Here is a 16,978-nt window from a genome sequence, read left to right on the forward strand (position 1 = left end):
CATTGTGACAACCACAGCCATATCAACACAACCGTCGTCTCCGTACTAGCCCCTTTCATTATCGCTTATGGAGACTGGCTGGCAAAATTGCGTCGACAGCAACTATTGCGCGGCAAATATGTTTTTTTTTTTTTGTGATTGGAGTTAGTGTGAGACACCAAAACATTAGGTCTCACATGCAAGCACGGCCCCAGGAGAACCTTCGCTAGCGCAATTGGTTCGTCAACCCTAGGGCTATGTAGGCGAAGAAGATAACTAAAACAATAGCTAGTTTTTCTCCAGAAAACTCAGCTAGTGTAGTAAGCCCGTTGCTGTGTTTTTTCCTGTTGGTGGAATTAGGTCAACGCTCGTAACCATAAGCTACAGGGTTAGTGACAGCGAGAGGGCTGTAAGCGATCACCAGATAGATTTCATCTGAGATAAACATACTGAGGCAGTCGGCGACATTCATTAGTTTTTGGGTGTCGCTGAGGAGGCGTGAGTGCCATAGTTTCCCTGCGTTAATTGTTCCAGAGGCGTCAAACCAGAATGAGTGTCAATTGAAGAATGAGAGATTTGTAGGATACTTTGAGTGATTCACAAACGAAGTTTTGTAAGATCAGTAGGAGTTACGAAATGGCAATATTGAAGAATCAGTACGATGAGTGGTAATAGTAGTGACAACCAAATTGAAATGCAAAATGGAGTTATAAAATCAATGATTGATAAGAAGTAAGTCAAACTGAATGATTACTGGTAATGAATAACTATACGTTTTGTCTATGTACGGGGTTTTTTAGCCTGGCGGGCGGCTTCGTCGGCGAACGAGTCCTTCAGCTCGATGTTGACCCCCAGGGGTTGAATGGTGACGACATTTAAGTAGTCTCTAGGTTCGGGGGCAATCCTGGGCGGCAGGGCGATCGGATTGGCCACAGTACCCCTAGAGAAGTTGACTGTAGGCTGGCTCAGTTTATTCCCCAGCTGAACGAGAAGGGTACGGGGACCGTAAACTTCAACAAAGTCGTCAGTTCCCGCAAGCCACAGCAGGGCTTGAGCCCCAGCAGCGTTAGCGGCACCGGTGACCCACTGCCACGCCCTAATGAGAGCAGGGGGGACGGGAGGTAATTCGGGGATATAGGCTCTCAACCCGGTCTTGGGAGGTGCCACTTTCACCACCAGCGTCGCCTGTGTCCCGTCCAAATGGTCCTCTTCAAGGGTAAACCGTTTCACGCACTGGCCAAGGTCTTCCGGGCCCAGCACCGTCACCGCAAGCAAGTTATTGCGGTTAATCGTCATCTTCTCGCCGTCACCGACGTTTATACGGTACACGGTACCGAAGCCAGCGAGCCCCACTTGGCCCCGGCCGCTCACGTGGGTGTAGGCCCCCCACTGGCGCCACTGTTTCGGCACCGGTTTATTCTGAGTGAAAAGGGCATTTCCCGTGTAAACAGACACCAGCGCCGGGCGAAGCACCGCCCAGTCCACCTGTCCGTCGAGAACAATACACGCGTACAGCTGGTCGGCCGCTGGCGGCGCCACAAGCACCGAAAAGGGAGTCGTCAGCACGAGCCGCTGGTAGGGCAGTCGCCACACGACGCCCTGGCGGATCCACTGAGTTCTCGAGCGGACGTTGGCGATGTGGTCGCCGTAGACCCCCAAGAGGCCGCCCCGGCGGATAAACAAGGGAACGGAGGGGGGGCTGTTTACCAGACACGCCGTCGCCGGGTGGCCCAAGGGCTCGAAGACGGGGGTCTCGAGCTCGGGCTCGGCGACCAAGTGGCGGACGCCGCTGACGGCGTTCAGCACCGTCTGCGGCGCCAGCACCACCGGCGCCGGGGCCTGGGCGATCAGGATCCTCCGGGTATGGCGCAACATGCTTTTTTCGCACCGTCGTAGACAATTGATTAATTGATTAAAACAGTGATACAACGATATAGAAGTGGAGGCAATTGACTGGATTATTCGATCATTGTTTATGTTTTAGAATCGACAGTTATCTGAGTTTTTAATTAAGTCAATAATGGAGATCGAAAAGACCACCGTTGTGTGGTTCTATTTACCAGGTTGTACGCGTATGATCAGAGTATAAAAGGGTGCGACTCCACTAATGAATTGTGAGTTTCACTTTGATAGGAATACGCCGGTTGGTCTGGTGGTGAGACGGATGGAGGCGTGGATCAATGGGGGATCACTAAAATTGAGTGTGTAAGTGGTAACTTCAAAGAGAATTGATGGTAAGTTCGTTGTTTGCTTAATTAGCCAATCGCCGCGCTGAGATCATCATTCGGTATGAATTGGCGAAAGCAATGCCCTAGCGATGGGCTTTTGCACCTATAACCTTACTAAGATGCAATTGCCATGATTGCCGCTAACCCCGAGATCATCGTTAAGCGAAACGTGTCTTATTTCAACGTGATTTCTACAAATCTGATTGTGTCTATGAAACCAAAAGAATTGCGGAAAAACCACGAGCCAGACGTGTGTTACTAGTACCAACGAGTGGTGATCAATCTGCTGTCATTTTCTTTACATTTGCACCTCTTTCCCTTTGCTTTGCACGTCTTCTACTACACGTTTCCCGTCCTTAACTTTGGCACTTTTTGTGCTAGTTAATAACGTGACTGTGAGCCATCGATGGTAAGCATTTGCAAGCATTGTAGGCTTATGTTTGCCAAACTACAGTACACGTATAGTACGGGCCACGCCGTCTTCCCCTCAATCGGCACCAGCCACTTCGAAATACGACGTTGACAATCCCGTCGTAAATTCCTCTGCGGTCGTCGCTTCGCACCCTAGCCACACCCGCTGCCACCACCGGGGTTCCATCTCGGGGTTCCGGGCTGCGTCAAGGTGGACCACCACGCAGGCGTCAGTGGCACTACAGCAGCATACAGCACGTCCTCCCGTAAGCCACCCTCAGTTCAGGCGGCCACCGATTCACGCCCGTCTGCCAGATAGCTGTTGCCGTCGTTTGCTGCTGCGTCTGCCATGGGCCCCCCCACTCGCCTCGCCGGGTTCCAGCCACGGCATCGGCGGGCGCGCGGGGCGCATTGCTGTGATGACAACGTCACCGCTCTAGGCGTAGAGCGCCGCCGCCGTTGGTAGCGTTTCTCAAACCACTGTTTCAAAAAGCTTAGGAAAAAACTTATGATATTTGTTGTGGGGTCGAAAAAATGCTATGAGAGGGCGATGTTGTTTTGCCCCATCGTTGGTGTTGCCGCCCCTGGCGAAATCGCGGTTGCGAGCCTTGAGCAGCCGCGGGTAATGCGACTTTTACAGGTTAGCACTCGCCACAAGTGGCATCGTGCACGCCGACGTCACCCCGCCTTGAACCCCATCACCATAAATCCCCGTTTCCGTCAGGCGTGACGACGGCCCCATCAAAAGTGTCCACCGCGAAATCATCCACTTTATGTCTCAAACACATGTCGGGTCTGTCTCAGCTCAGTTTTGTCTGAGACCTCCAACATATGGTAGGTGTCATTCTTTCTACCCCCTATAAAAAGCAGTCGTTGACATTGTGATCTCCGTGGCTTATACACACGGAAAATTTCAAAGGGCGAGGGGGGTGTGATTGCTCGAATTTGCCATAACCGCCGCCCGCAGCAGCCACGCCCCCAATGACCAAAAAGCACCAGCGTGTACTACCGGAAAACCCCCTACAATCTCTGCGGCGCTGATTACTCCTCACTTCTCTATTGGGTGTCTGCATAACGCCTATGTGCTGGAGGTATAGAAATTATGCAACTAAGAGCCCTTTTCGCCCGCCTGAATGTATTCGTCGGGTCGATTTGGGCTGCCCCCGTAGACGAGTTATATTTGTTCTGGGAAGCTTCGATTCCATAGTGTGAATCCAGCCAATTTGCGACTGACTAAACTCTAAAGAAGACAATGTGGGAGATGGCGTGACTGCCGTATTCGGATTCGTTTTCGTGGGAACCTTTTACGATATATGGTTTCCTGTTGAATTAGGAAGCGATGAGAGGTGGTACTCGGTTGCTTAATATTGCACTCAAAGTACATCAACTGTCTTCTTGGGGATTGGAAAAGTTTTTAGGGCTTGGAAGTTTATGTGAACCCGGATCCTGGTGCTGACATGAAGCCACTCAAACTTTCGACTTTGAAACTCTAGCTTCCTTCATTTATTTTATTTCAATCATGTATTTAGGGCATTAGAATACTGCTTCATTGCGATCTGTCTACACTGATTTACGATCTCACTGGAATGTTTCGCAATATCATACAGATGCCTGCATTTGGATTTGGAGGTTAACCAAATCCTTCCATGGAAGTACACTTCTGGCTGGTTTCCTGAAGAAAGATTCAGACGACTACATGTTGATTTCTGTCGTTGGTTTGGGGCTTTCCAATTAATTCGAGTGGAAAGCAAGAGATTGCGATCTCAGTGTGCTAAACGATCATTATAGATGATTTTCGTCAGAACACTTGACAAACGGGTAATTTTAGTTCCCCCTGTGCTTTGGTTCCTTGGACTTCTAGTAATTACCTTAACGCCGGTAATTATAGGTAATGATCTCACGATTCTTAACAATAATTATGGTTGTAGCCGAACTAGACGATAAATAATATAACACATGAACTTCCCAGGATTGTAGTATCCTGGAAAGTTCGATGTTCACCCACAAGTGCTAGTCGAGCTTCGAATATCAATACCACATTCAAGTATTGACGATGATCTCTCACGCCTCATGAATACAAGTAGTCAATAATGGTTCTCTACCCGCAAATGATTAGGAATCAAGTCGAATGGTATCAATCAGGTAGTATTTGTCAGGACTCTTTAGCACAAAACCAATGAGGACACTCGCCGACAACACCACCAGATCTATTACTAATGGTACAGTCGGCTGTGTAACCCGTCAGCGCTCTAGCATTTTGCAACGGAAAAGACAAAAACGTATCATAGAACTCAGTAGACAACTGCTTCAACCGTAGTGTCTCATCGATTCAAGCTAGATTGATTTATCTCGTTCTCTTGTGATCACGTGGGGAAGACTGGGATGACCATCGCCCCCGCCAAGGCCGGTAGCCTCACTCCACTTTCCAACAGACATTAGGCATGATCCAATCATATAAGCTTCGCCAACAACCATTCTATGGTGGCAATCGAACTTGCCCTGCTTCTACGATTGGTTCGACTTAATGTGAGGCTGATGCCAACACCTCCTGAGACATGTTTCACCAATATCTCTCGTATCTCCAGTTTATGCGAGCCAGTGTTTTTCTCACTGTACTCTACACTCCTCGCAAGCAAACAAACGCTGATCTCTCTCCAACGCACTCTCTCTACTCTACACCGCTCCCTCTCTCTCACCTTCATTTTCTCTGTCATTTCCTACACTCTGCCAAGCTCTTTAGCGGTCATTCCTCCTCGCTTTAACCGACTTTTCAACCCCATTGCTAACGGCACTGGCAGTCGGTGAGGCGCTAGCGATCGGTGCGACTGCGGCGACAACAGATAAACCAGCCGACACCGCCTACACTATGCCCAGCAAGTACCCGCCGAAGACGAGGCTCACGGTGGGGAGCCACCAGGTGGAGATCATCAAGTACATCAGCGAGGGCGGGTTTGCCACGGTGTACACGTGTCACATCCTGCCCCCGTTCATGGGGCTGAGTGTCGCCTGTCTCAAGCGGGTGGTGGTGCCGCTGAAGTGGCAGCTCACCTTGCTTCGCCAGGAGGTCGACGCAATGAGGCGCTTGCGGGACAACCCCTACATTGTGTCGTACATCGACTCCCACGCCGCCCGCTACAACCCGCTGGCATCGGCCCCGACCACGCCGGCGCAACCCCAGCAGTACGAGGTGTTTTTGTTGATGGAATACTGTGAAAATAACGGCTTAATTGACTTTATGAACACTCGCTTGGTCAACAAGCTCACCGAGCCCGAGATCCTCCGCATCATGTACGACACCGTTACTGGGGTCGCTATGTGCCACCACTTGGAGCCACCATTGATCCACCGCGATATTAAGATCGAAAACGTGTTAATTGACAAGCATCGCACGTTTAAATTGGCAGATTTCGGGCTGGCAGTGCCCTACTTGCCACCACCACAGTCATCGCAAGAGCTCCGGCTTCTCCGCGACGACATCATGCACCACACCACCCCTCAGTACCGTGCTCCTGAGATGGTTGACGTCACCAAAGGATTCCCCATTGACGACAAGCTGGACGTGTGGGCGTTAGGGGTGTTGCTCTACAAGCTCTGCTTCTACACCACCCCATTCGAAAGCTACGGCGGGCTCAAGCAGATGGAGCTGGCGATCCTCAACGTCGATCGCCTGCTTCGGTTTCCGAAACACCCATTTTCGTCGCGTTTGATCACCGTGATCAAGTGCTGCTTGCGGGCTGACCCTCGGCGCCGTCCCACTGCCACCCAAGTCTTGGGGGAAATTTGTGCCATGAGAGGTGTTCCTGTGCCCAACGTGGTACCTACACTGGTCCGTAAACTCCACGCGCAAACACACCAGATGGCACCGCTGCTGGTTCCCGCGTTGGCGACGTCGCCTGTGCGCAAGGCCAGTCCCTCAGACCCGTTCGCTCTGATCGACAAGCTGAGACTCTTGCGGCCTAAACTGGTGGGTGCTGCCGAAGCTTTAGAAAAGCCGCGCTCGCTGACGCTGGCCCACCTGCTTCAGGAATACATTTCGCAGATCCAGTCCACCGACAATGCTCTTCGCCAAAGCATTGACGACCAACAGCTGACGCTTGACTTCTTGCGCGACAACGACCGTCACAACACTGGGGGCAGCGTGAAACTGGCATTCCGCTCGCTCCGCAGAATCTCTACCGGTGGGCTGATGCTGTCGCAACATCTGGGGAGACGCCTGCTGATTCTGTCAATTAAACAGATTCTCACGGGCAACTCGGGTTCTCCCGAGGACGACCTGCCGCCTCCTCCACCGTCAATCCAGGGTCAACTCCAGAGCCAGCCTCAGGGCCTGGTGCTGAGTCGTATGCAAAAGCTCTTACGGTCGTCGATGGAAGTACCGCGTCTGGCACAGGGCTATGGCCGTTACACCGATACGCCCGACGACGATATTGCTCTGATAAATCTGGCAAAGACAGCCCTGAAACCAACGGCCCTGAAACCAGCACCGAAACCGGCTCCCAAACGACGCCAACCACCGCCGGTGCCTAAGCTGTTGCGGGCGCCGGAGGGACTCCAGGGGGTGACGATCCCGTCGCCGCCGCCATTAATGGGCAAAGACCATCTCAATAAGCTGGCCACGGTACCGGCATTGAAGAAAACCCCTCCTAAAAAACCGAAAAAGCCTACGCATTTGAAGCGGGCGCAAACTGACGACATGCTCGACATTGACGCCATGGAAAAGTCATTTGCCCAGCGGTACCCTTCATACGTTTAAATCACGGAATTTTATCACTGAACCAAAGCATTTATACAATAGATATATAGACATGAACCGAACAATTAATTTGTTGATCACCATGTATTGCCATGAATTTTTGAAAAGTAAACTGTTACTTAGTCAAGAGTCAACGTTTGCAGCATTGAGCAGTAGCACTAGACCATTGATTCTGAATTGACGAGCTTATCCTTTCCAGTAACATGTTCGTCACTTACCATTCGAACCAGCGAATGGCAGTGACGGTCAATGAGGATTCAAGTTCTGTGAATTAGACATCATCACGAACGCCTCGCGATGCTGGGCCGAGGTAGCGACTGCTTCCAATGACGGCAAGAGGAGCATCACTGTGATCATGGGCATCGGGAGCACCGCCCACTAACAGCGCCACGGGGACCGTGTGCAGCAACAATGCCAGCTTCACCCGCTCAGCATCAGCTATCTGGCACCGCACAATGGCATTGGCACCCTCGTGATGGATAATATCAAAGGGAGACAGTTGGCCCACAGCGCCATACATTTGGTTAAGAGCGTCAAGAACGATGGTTTTCCACGAGATCAAGTCCACCTGGTCAATGATACGCCCACTTTCAGGCGGCAGCACCACCGACACCGCCACATAGTACCATTCAGACATTGTCAAGCGGGTATTTGTGAGGCCCTCAGGATCAGCTCATCGCCCGCACGCGTGGTTGGTGATAATTATGTGCAGGCCGAGTCTGGCGCGATTGTTAGCCATACACAACTTGAGCGCTTAGAGCTTAACCAAAATGTGGGAGGCCCTTCAGGATGACGAAGGGCGGACCTACTACTACAACCAAGACACCCAGGAGACGCTGTGGGAGCTTCCCGAAGGGGCTGAGCTCAAACAGGAAGACTCGGCCGAGCCTATCCGCCGCATAGGCGAGTGGCTGGTGTACACTACTGATGACGGCCGTGAGTACTATTACAACGAAACTACCGGTGAAACCACCTGGGACAACCCTGAAACGACCCCTGAAAACGAAGCGGAGCTGGAGCTTGATGCTGAGCTCAAAAAGCAGCCGATTGAGGAACTCCCACAAGTGAAAAGTGAAGACGCTGAAGCCACATTTAAAAAGCTTCTCAGCGATAATAACATTGACGCCACGGTGCTGTTCCAAAAGACAATGACGATGCTCATTTCTAAACCCGAGTACTGGGCCGTTTCTGACTCCCTCCGGCGTAAACAGATCTACGATGAGTATTTGGCTGAGCTCGCAGAGAAACAAGTGTCGTCACGGTCAGAAGCGGTGGCAAACTTCAAACAAAACTTTCACGACGTTCTCGATAAGTATGTCGCTTCCGAGAATCTTGATCATAACACGCGATGGTCTACGATCAAACGACAATTGGAAAGCGACGATAATCCATTATACAAGCACGCAGTGGTGCCTGAAGACCAGGTGGTGGGCATTTTCTACGAGTATAGAGATAATTTGAAGAAGGCTCACGAGGAGCAAGAGCAGGCTCAAAAGAAGCAAGCACTCAGCGAGCTCGAGACGTACCTCGTCGATGTCAACCCTGAGCTCACGCAGACGTCTGCTGACTGGGAGCAATTGTGGCAAGCACTTCAAAACGATCCTCGCTATCAAGCTAATCGCCACTTTGACGTATTAGCCCCGGCTGACGTGTTGGAGCTTTATAGTACAAAAATTCTCCCCGTCATAGTGAGCAATCTTCAAAAGAAGGTGGATGCTCAGCGCAAAGTGAACCAGAGACGGGACCGAAAGGCGCGGGACGCCGTTAAGCAGGTCCTTGCTGGTCTCGACATCAAGGCGACGCTGAAGTTTAGCGAGGTGTGGCCTAAGTTGGCTAATGATCCCGCGGTGAGGGATCTCGCTGGACGCAATGGCTCTCTGGTTCCGGAGTTGTTTTGGGATATTGTCGATGAGAAAGCCCAGACATTGCGGGTGGCGGTGGACATGGTGAGTGAGGTACTCGCCACTCAAGGCCACGGTTATCTTAAGGGCTTATCTTCGGCTGACGATCTAGAAAAAGCACTCAAATCAAGTGACGATACACGAGTGTCTCAATTGGACATTGAGATGGCATTGCTTTGGGAACAGCTTGTTGCAAAACGTGATTCTGTATATGCTCAGGAGGAAACAAAATTGGCCACATCCATGGCCAAGGAAGGGAAGGCACTCGATGACAATGACCCTTTAGTCAAAGAGCTTGTTGAGAAATTCTTTGGCAACGATTCAGAACGTTTCAAGCAAGCTATCCAACGCATTGGTGCCTCATTGGCAAAACGCAAACGGCCAGCTGAAGACGATGACAAAAAGAAGAAACGAGTGGTTCTTAACTATTAATCTCGATTTAGCATAACTCAACTCACGAGAAGTGGAATGAATTTACATTGTTTCTTACATTTTCGCTATCGATTGCTACACTATTTCATGATGGATAGCATACTCGCTCAACGTTCGAGAGTAATGACTCGTCGCTATTATTAATGTATATTCTGGGGATACTTCATCAAGACAAAATTAGGGGCACTGGCAGTGGTGAGATCTTTAAAAGGCAAGTTGAGTGCTGTCTTGATATTACGTCATGTACGGATGTCGCTATAATTGCACTCCCCCAAATGGCACCACTGTCTGCCATGCAAGTATAAATACTCAACCTCCTTGGCAAGATATAGGTAGCAATATTGACAATGGCCGTACCGAATTTCGACAATGAGCTTTGCCGCGATTTCGGAGAGTATCTCGCCTTTGGCTATTACATTTGGGTCCAGCGTCATTTACCAGCAGGCACCCGGTTAGACGCTGAGTTTGAGGCCCAAGCCTTTCGATTCCTTCAACGACCTGTGTCGCCGCTTCAACGACCTGTGTCGCCGCCTCAGCAACCTGTTGCTGATGAGGGTTATGCTAGCCATGGCAAATGCTTCATTTGTGGCAGAGTGGTGAAAAACAATCTTGCTTACCATATGAAATGCCATCACGACTACAATAATTGGGACTTTAATTGCAAGTTTCGATGCCTCGGAGAGTGCAACAGGGTCAAATATAAGAGAAAATACCTTTCGAATTGCATATTACATATGGTAACATGCCACTTCAAGTTTGACAACGACGATATCCCCAAATCCCGCAAAATTGACGAAGTATTGGAGCATAAAGGGAAGTGTCGGTGTGGCTACCACGAGGTAGCAAAGAAGTGGCTACGCGACCATGTGTTGACGGACGAATGCCCCTTGATAAGACCCCAACCTGTGAGACCATCACCGCCTCCCCACCAGTGCACTATTTGTGGCAGACGCTTTGAAAATCGTGGGTCTTGTATCAGGCATGAAAAGACGCATAGAGGCACCTGGGACTTTAATTGCAAGTTCCGACAACTCGGTGTGTGTGGCCTGTACCGCGGCCCTTCCGGACAATCCAGATATTGCATCAAACACATGCTCCACATCCACTTCAAGTTTGACGGGATCAAGAGACCATGGAAACTCAAACGAAGTATTTTGTTGCAGAAGTACGGGGAATGTGCATGTGGCTACCACGGCTTAGCCAAAACGTGGGTGGATGAACACGTTTTGGGTGACCAGTGTCCTTTAATCGACGCACAGTTCGAGTCTGACCATGAAGAATAAGTTGCGGTTTGTATTTGAATTTTATTCAACCATATTATTCGGAAATTATAGGTATATTGTAGTTCGTAGTCTCCGTAAGACACAATGCTACGAAGTTGCGAAAATTCGAAAACGGATGTTTTGGTAATGACACGATCATTTTATCGAATTGAGGTTGACACTACCCCTTATCTAGAATAGACTGCTTCCTGAAGAGTATACTGCGATACAAATCGTAATTTGTGGATAGATTTGTGCATTGATCTCACGATGAACTTTCCAAGACTTCTAGTATTAGAGTTACTTCGATTGTCGTAAGTTTATTAAGTAACTAGCTACTACGAGCTACCACTCACAACCAATTTTCTGAGATGGTCCATGAACACTTGAAGCGATACGTCGTCAGTCAAGACAATGGCACCGTTTTGCGTAGCGAACTCGTTGGAGTTGTACGTAGTCGAGGGGTTAAGCTTCGACAACAAGAACCGTGCCTGGGACCCGCCCTCTTCCGTGACAATGTACCGAGGCAAGGGGTAACGATCCACTAACAACTCCTTAGCCTCTTGCTTGGGTTCGTCAAGCAATTGGCGGAAGTTCTCGTACTCGGGTTGATCTTGGTACCCCGCCGCCTTCCATTGAGCAATGGTTTTCCCGTGGAAAATCAAAATGTGGAAGAACGTGTCCAACAACAAGATCCGGTCGTCCTTGATGGAAACCGAGTCCAACAACACAGGCTCGGGCTCGCCGTCCATCGAGTACAGCGTCAACGATGGTTGAATCATCGTCAACGAGTTGTTGGTGTCTTCCGTCAATAACACGTGGCGGTAGAAAGCAGTTTCATCGGGCGAGTTGTTAAACACTTGTAAGAACTGCAGCCGGCGCAAGTAATAAATGAATTGAGGGTAGAACCAGAACTGGTTGCCGAGACGGAACGACTCTGGCTGATCCTTGCGGTAGTCGGCAAACTTCTGGCACAACCGGATAAGCATACGGTCGACCCAACGCAAGACGTCGGCACCGTCGTCTTGTTCCAGCTTGAACAACGTCACCCGAGCCATGAGCACCGCGGCTGCCTCTTGGTCGAACAGCTGGGTCAATGTCTGCTCATCCAGAGTCATGAAGTTCAGACAGGTGGTAACTCTAATCCGGTAGCTACCCAGCGAGTGTTGGTATTGGGTAATAAACTGAATGTACAGTTGAGAGTTCTGGGGCATCGCCTGGGTGTTGACGACATCGAAGAAGATACCGTAAGTGTGACGCGGCAGCATCAGACACATTCTGTACGACGAGGTGCCACCAATACCAAGCTCGTTGTCCAGCACGTTGGCCAGCTTGATACCCAACAGGGCGGCGTGGCCAATTAAACCCAGCACCTTGAGTTCTCTCGAGGTCTTCACGTCCAAGGTACCGTTAAAACCCATCAACAAGTAGTCGTCGGCGTCCTTGTTGAACAATCTAAAGAACGACTGCTTGAAGATGTTGGTGGTGAAAGCATCTGAAAGCAACAACGTACCCCCGGTGTTGTTGGCCAAGTTGCGCATTTCCATGAACCCAATCTGGTCATAGCAACCGGCAAAGATGTCGACGGTGTGGGCGTTCTTCACCGCCTTCGCCGCAAGTCCGTCGTAGAACTTCAACGCCTTCTTGTAGTGCTTGGCGTTGTCCTTGTCGATGTCGGAGTGCGAACGGATGGGTTCCTTCAATTGGTCACCCACAATCAAACCCGGGTTGAGAGTACCGGCACCGGCCAGGAAAAGCATCACCCGAGCACCAAAGCCAGGGTAGGTCAGGCCCAAGAGGTTAACGGCCACGTTAAGGGCACTACCGGTCGAGCGCAAGGGACGGTGACCGGGCTTCACGGGCCACGAGTCCACCCGCAAGTTTTCCAAAACGTTGGTCAATTGGAATTCAACTTCTTCGACGGGGAGGAAGAACCGCACCAACAGGTTGGCGAACTGAGGCTGCTGGCCTTGAGGCATGAGCGTGGGCTTGGCCAACATCTCCGAGATCTGCTTCTCGGTGTACTCCTTGTCACCACGGAAGATGTACAGCTTGGCGATCTTTTCCAGGGCCAAGTCGTGCACTTGGACGATGGTGCCGAAAGTGATCAACCCCACAAGGGCGTTGGGGGGCAACAACGACAACGAGGTCACCAAGGTTTCCTTTAACGCCTTCAAGTTGTCTTCATCTTGACACAAATCGACAAGGAAGAGGAAGATAGGCGGTTGCTGCACCGGTCTCAGCGTAATGTACTCAATCGTCAGCGACGTGGGTTGCAATTCCACGGGCAAGTTTTCCGGCAGCATCCCGTGGTAGTGGCCCGGCAACTGGTTGCGAGCCTGACAGAGAGGACATCTCCAGAACCCGGTGGGGTCAATGTTGCAGTAAGGGTTGAAGATCGCCTTACAGTTCTGGTTGGAGCAGAAGATCGGGTCGTAGTTGACGGTGGGCAAGTCGTCGCGGAGTTTGAGCGGGGTGTAGAGAGCCCCCGTGGGCACGACAATCTTGCCGGCCTCGCCCTTGGTGGCAGGGAACGCGTTCCACGCAAAACGAACCCCGTTGATTTCTTCGGCTTCCTCGAAGTTCATATGGATGGTGGTCGAGGTTGAAAAAAGATTAGGTGTTAACAACAACGCGGTTCGCGGAGTGCATATAGTCAAAGATGGGGACACGTAGAACCTGGGGATAAGCCTTGACAGGGCAATAGCAACGGCAAATTGAGAACTAAACAAGTTGATTTAGGGTTTTTGGTTTGATTTCGATGGTCTTCAAGTTTTAGTAATCTTGTTCTCGTGGTTATCGCGAGCTTATTGAGAGCAAATGTCATATGGAGATGAGTTGAAGGGAGCCCTGGGGCATTTAATGCTCGTAATCGACGTAGCATGCTGACAGCAGACACATTGGGTGTAATTATGTGTCAATTTAGATAGCCGTATGTGGAGTGAATGGCTTATGGCTGAAGTGATCTTGAAATTTCTCATTTTGAGCAAAAACGTGGAATTTTGAAGAGCAAGAGTTGATGATTGCTATCTAACCAAAATTATCAAATGTGGTAGGTGGTAGAAGATGAAGAGGGAAAGATATTCAACGGTAAAGAACTACCAACGACTTACATCCTGATTGAAACTCCTTGTAGACCAATATCGCTGTAACAAAGACATTCACAACTCCATGGTGATTGTCAATAACGTTGACCATCGTATTCCCGCGAGCAGAGCTGCACCCAGGTTATACCTGTCATACTCAAAGATCAACGCAGGGTGGGGCGACGATCCCGAGGCCGTTGTGGGGCCATCTCGGAGTTTCTCCGAAAAAACTACGATGAGGAGAAAAAGCCACATCAACCGCGTAAGGTATCCTTCCCGATGCACCATATAATTGACTCATCCGATTATTCCCGCAGCCCACCACCCGAATCAGCGGGCTTTAGGCTCATCTCGCATGGCGATGGCTGAATATTTACTCGCTTACCTAACCGTTACTGAAAGTGGCATGCGGCATCGGTACCCGCTTAGAAGAAACAGTAATGCGGCGTTGTTCCACTTCTTTAAATAAATATAGAGTTTGGGGCATCTCTAAAACTCGCTCACGCCTACCCTAATAATTCGTGGGATATTTCGAAGCCAAAGGTGTTCCCTAAGCTGGTTGCCACAATACTGTTGTTTTCTGCACTGGCGTTCTTTGGCCACGTTGCCAGCGCCTACATGCGGCACTCGAAATGCCTTTGCAAAAACGGTTCTGCATCGTTGACGGTGCGCGATCTTCTCATCGCTCGGGTGCTGCTTCCCGCTACAGCAGCGAGACTAAGCGCCTACGTACGTTTCGCCAGATGTAGCCGCCGCCGACCTCGGACTGCTCTAAACAGTGTTGCTCCGAGCCCGATGATCATGAGGTAGGCTCCGATTGACGTCTAGACCTGCTCCGGCGTGCTTAGCCACACTCCGAGTAGCCCCTCTTTGCTGTGCCTTGAATAGCCGCTACTAACCGATTTTGACATCAAGCCCCGCCGCCCCCACCGGCAATCGAAGGACGTGCCCCTCACTGTCTACCCCAATCCTGATAACCGTAGACCCTCTGGCTGAGCAAACCAGCAAATAACCGTTGCACCACCGTTAATTCTCGGCTGGTGGTGGAGAGTTGCGGGAGGGGCTTCCCCTCCTTTCGTGCATATTGACACCGTTGGGTGTCTAAGGCCGTGACTCATCCTCTCAACTGACGTCTCAACAAACACAGACAAATGACCTTAGGCAGTTTTTAAACACAGTGACTGTAGTCGGTACTACAACCTCTGGTTTAGCTATTCTGAGAAGGTAGAGTGGTGTTTCACCCTCACCACATCCCCTAGGTTTCGCGGTTGCCTCGCCCGCAACCCCTACTACCAAAAAAAAACGCATCTCTGTGGCATTATTGTAAGCGGCGTTTGTGCAACGGCACAAGTTGCGTGTACCGCCTCTAGCCAGTATATAAGCCTTTATGTCCCCAGACGCTTATCAATAATAAAAACCCCGTGCCTCTTTACACCATATCCATGACCCAAGAAACTTTTGTCACCCATAACGAGTTCCGGCTGGACACGTTCACCGTGCCCACGAAGCTGATGATCGAAAAGCTGTTGGTCAACCTGACCTTTGGCGACTCTGTGTACAAGGAAGACCCCGCCACTCTTGAACTTGAGGCTAAAGTGGCGAGAATGACCAAGAAGGAAGCGGCGCTCTTTTGTGTGTCGGGGACGATGCTGAATCAGCTTGGGTTGAGAGTTAACCTCGTGCAACCGCCTTACCTGATCCTCTGTGACCATCGGGCTCATGTGTTCTTGCACGAAGCCGGTGGTTTGGCCACTTTGTCTCAGGCTATGGTCCACCCCGTCATCCCTAAGAACGGTGACTACTTGACCCTTGAAGACATCATTGACAACTATACTGCCGACGATGGTGACATTCACGCTGCTCCCACCAAGGTGATCTCGTTGGAAAACACTCTCCACGGGATCATCACTCCGTTGGAAGAGATCGCTCGCATCGCTGAATTTGCTAAGGAAAATGACATCAAAATGCACTTGGACGGGGCCAGACTCTGGAACGCTGCTGCCGAAACCGGCCACTCGCTCGCTGACTACTGCCAGTACTTTGACTCGGTGTCGTTGTGTCTCCTGAAATCGTTGGGGGCTCCCATGGGGTCGATTTTGGTTGGGTCGCAAAAATTCATTGACAAGGCCAACCACTTTAAGAAGCAAGCCGGGGGTGGTATTCGCCAAGCCGGGATCGTTACCCTGATGGCCATCACTGCCATTGACGAAAACTTTGACAAACTTAAAATCGCTCACGCCTACGCTAAGAAAGTGGGTAAGTTCTGTACTGACCACGGCATCATCCTTGAGCTGCCGGTGGATACCAACTTTGTGTTTATCGACATGAAGCGCAACAACATGGACTCGAAGTACCTCGTGGAAGTTGCTGAACGTAATGGTGTTAAGTTGATGGGGGGCCGAATCGCGTTCCACTTCCAATTGAGCGAAGACCTGGTGAACCGGGTGTGCGATCTGATTTTGGAATGCTACAACTACAACCAGGAGCATCCGTTCGTCGACCACTCCAAAAACAACAAAAAGATGTACAACTTTGAAATGTTGCAACGCCACTTGGTGTCGCATTAATGGCATGGGTAATGAGATTATGATAATGATAGACTAATGAATAGAAGTCCTTAATACGCATTTGAACGCATTTGTAGTAGGATTTGAGTGGTTACAGCCTCAATTAAATTCAGAAATGACCGCAATGGACGTAATTATAATTTCGCGATGCGCTAGAGTCATCTGCGGCCATATGCATTTGATGGAATTAGTTACATACATGTTATAGAATGTGAAAAACCAACAATACTGATCCAGGTTGAAAATTGATAGAACACTCTTCGTCACGCTGGTATCATGAACGCAATCCGTTAATACGCCTGTTGTATTAAGTTGGGTGAAAGTCGTGTACTACTCGAAATAGCCAAACGTAAAAAGGG

General features: G+C 50.2%; 6 protein-coding genes across 6 annotated transcripts; 3 read left to right on the forward strand and 3 right to left on the reverse strand. All coding sequences in view use genetic code 12, as the record gives it.

The window, feature by feature from the left end:
• Positions 1–759: 759 nt before the first annotated feature.
• DIURU_000886 (uncharacterized protein) lies at positions 760–1,854 on the reverse strand (the record flags this gene model as incomplete). Its single annotated transcript, XM_034159183.1, has 1 exon — positions 760–1,854. One exon carries the CDS (start codon positions 1,852–1,854, stop codon positions 760–762), a length of 1,095 nt encoding a protein of 364 aa, XP_034014553.1.
• A 3,630-nt stretch (positions 1,855–5,484) lies between these two features.
• Positions 5,485–7,371, forward strand: PRK1 (serine/threonine protein kinase; the record flags this gene model as incomplete). The annotated part of the gene is made up of 1 exon (XM_034159184.1): positions 5,485–7,371. The coding sequence occupies one exon, from the start codon at positions 5,485–5,487 to the stop codon at positions 7,369–7,371; it is 1,887 nt and encodes a 628-aa protein (XP_034014554.1).
• A 271-nt stretch (positions 7,372–7,642) lies between these two features.
• On the reverse strand, positions 7,643–8,008 carry DIURU_000888 (uncharacterized protein; the record flags this gene model as incomplete). The annotated part of the gene is made up of 1 exon (XM_034159185.1): positions 7,643–8,008. One exon carries the CDS (start codon positions 8,006–8,008, stop codon positions 7,643–7,645), a length of 366 nt encoding a protein of 121 aa, XP_034014555.1.
• A 133-nt stretch (positions 8,009–8,141) lies between these two features.
• On the forward strand, positions 8,142–9,704 carry DIURU_000889 (uncharacterized protein; the record flags this gene model as incomplete). Its single annotated transcript, XM_034159186.1, has 1 exon — positions 8,142–9,704. One exon carries the CDS (start codon positions 8,142–8,144, stop codon positions 9,702–9,704), a length of 1,563 nt encoding a protein of 520 aa, XP_034014556.1.
• A 1,600-nt stretch (positions 9,705–11,304) lies between these two features.
• On the reverse strand, positions 11,305–13,554 carry SEC23 (GTPase-activating protein; the record flags this gene model as incomplete). Its single annotated transcript, XM_034159188.1, has 1 exon — positions 11,305–13,554. The coding sequence occupies one exon, from the start codon at positions 13,552–13,554 to the stop codon at positions 11,305–11,307; it is 2,250 nt and encodes a 749-aa protein (XP_034014557.1).
• Positions 13,555–15,494: 1,940 nt separating this feature from the next.
• Positions 15,495–16,619, forward strand: GLY1 (Gly1p; the record flags this gene model as incomplete). The annotated part of the gene is made up of 1 exon (XM_034159189.1): positions 15,495–16,619. The coding sequence occupies one exon, from the start codon at positions 15,495–15,497 to the stop codon at positions 16,617–16,619; it is 1,125 nt and encodes a 374-aa protein (XP_034014558.1).
• Positions 16,620–16,978: the final 359 nt, after the last annotated feature.

Source organism: Diutina rugosa, assembly GCF_008704595.1.
Source record: "Diutina rugosa strain CBS 613 chromosome Unknown scaffold3_size541584, whole genome shotgun sequence".
Lineage (NCBI taxonomy): Eukaryota > Fungi > Ascomycota > Pichiomycetes > Serinales > Debaryomycetaceae > Diutina > Diutina rugosa.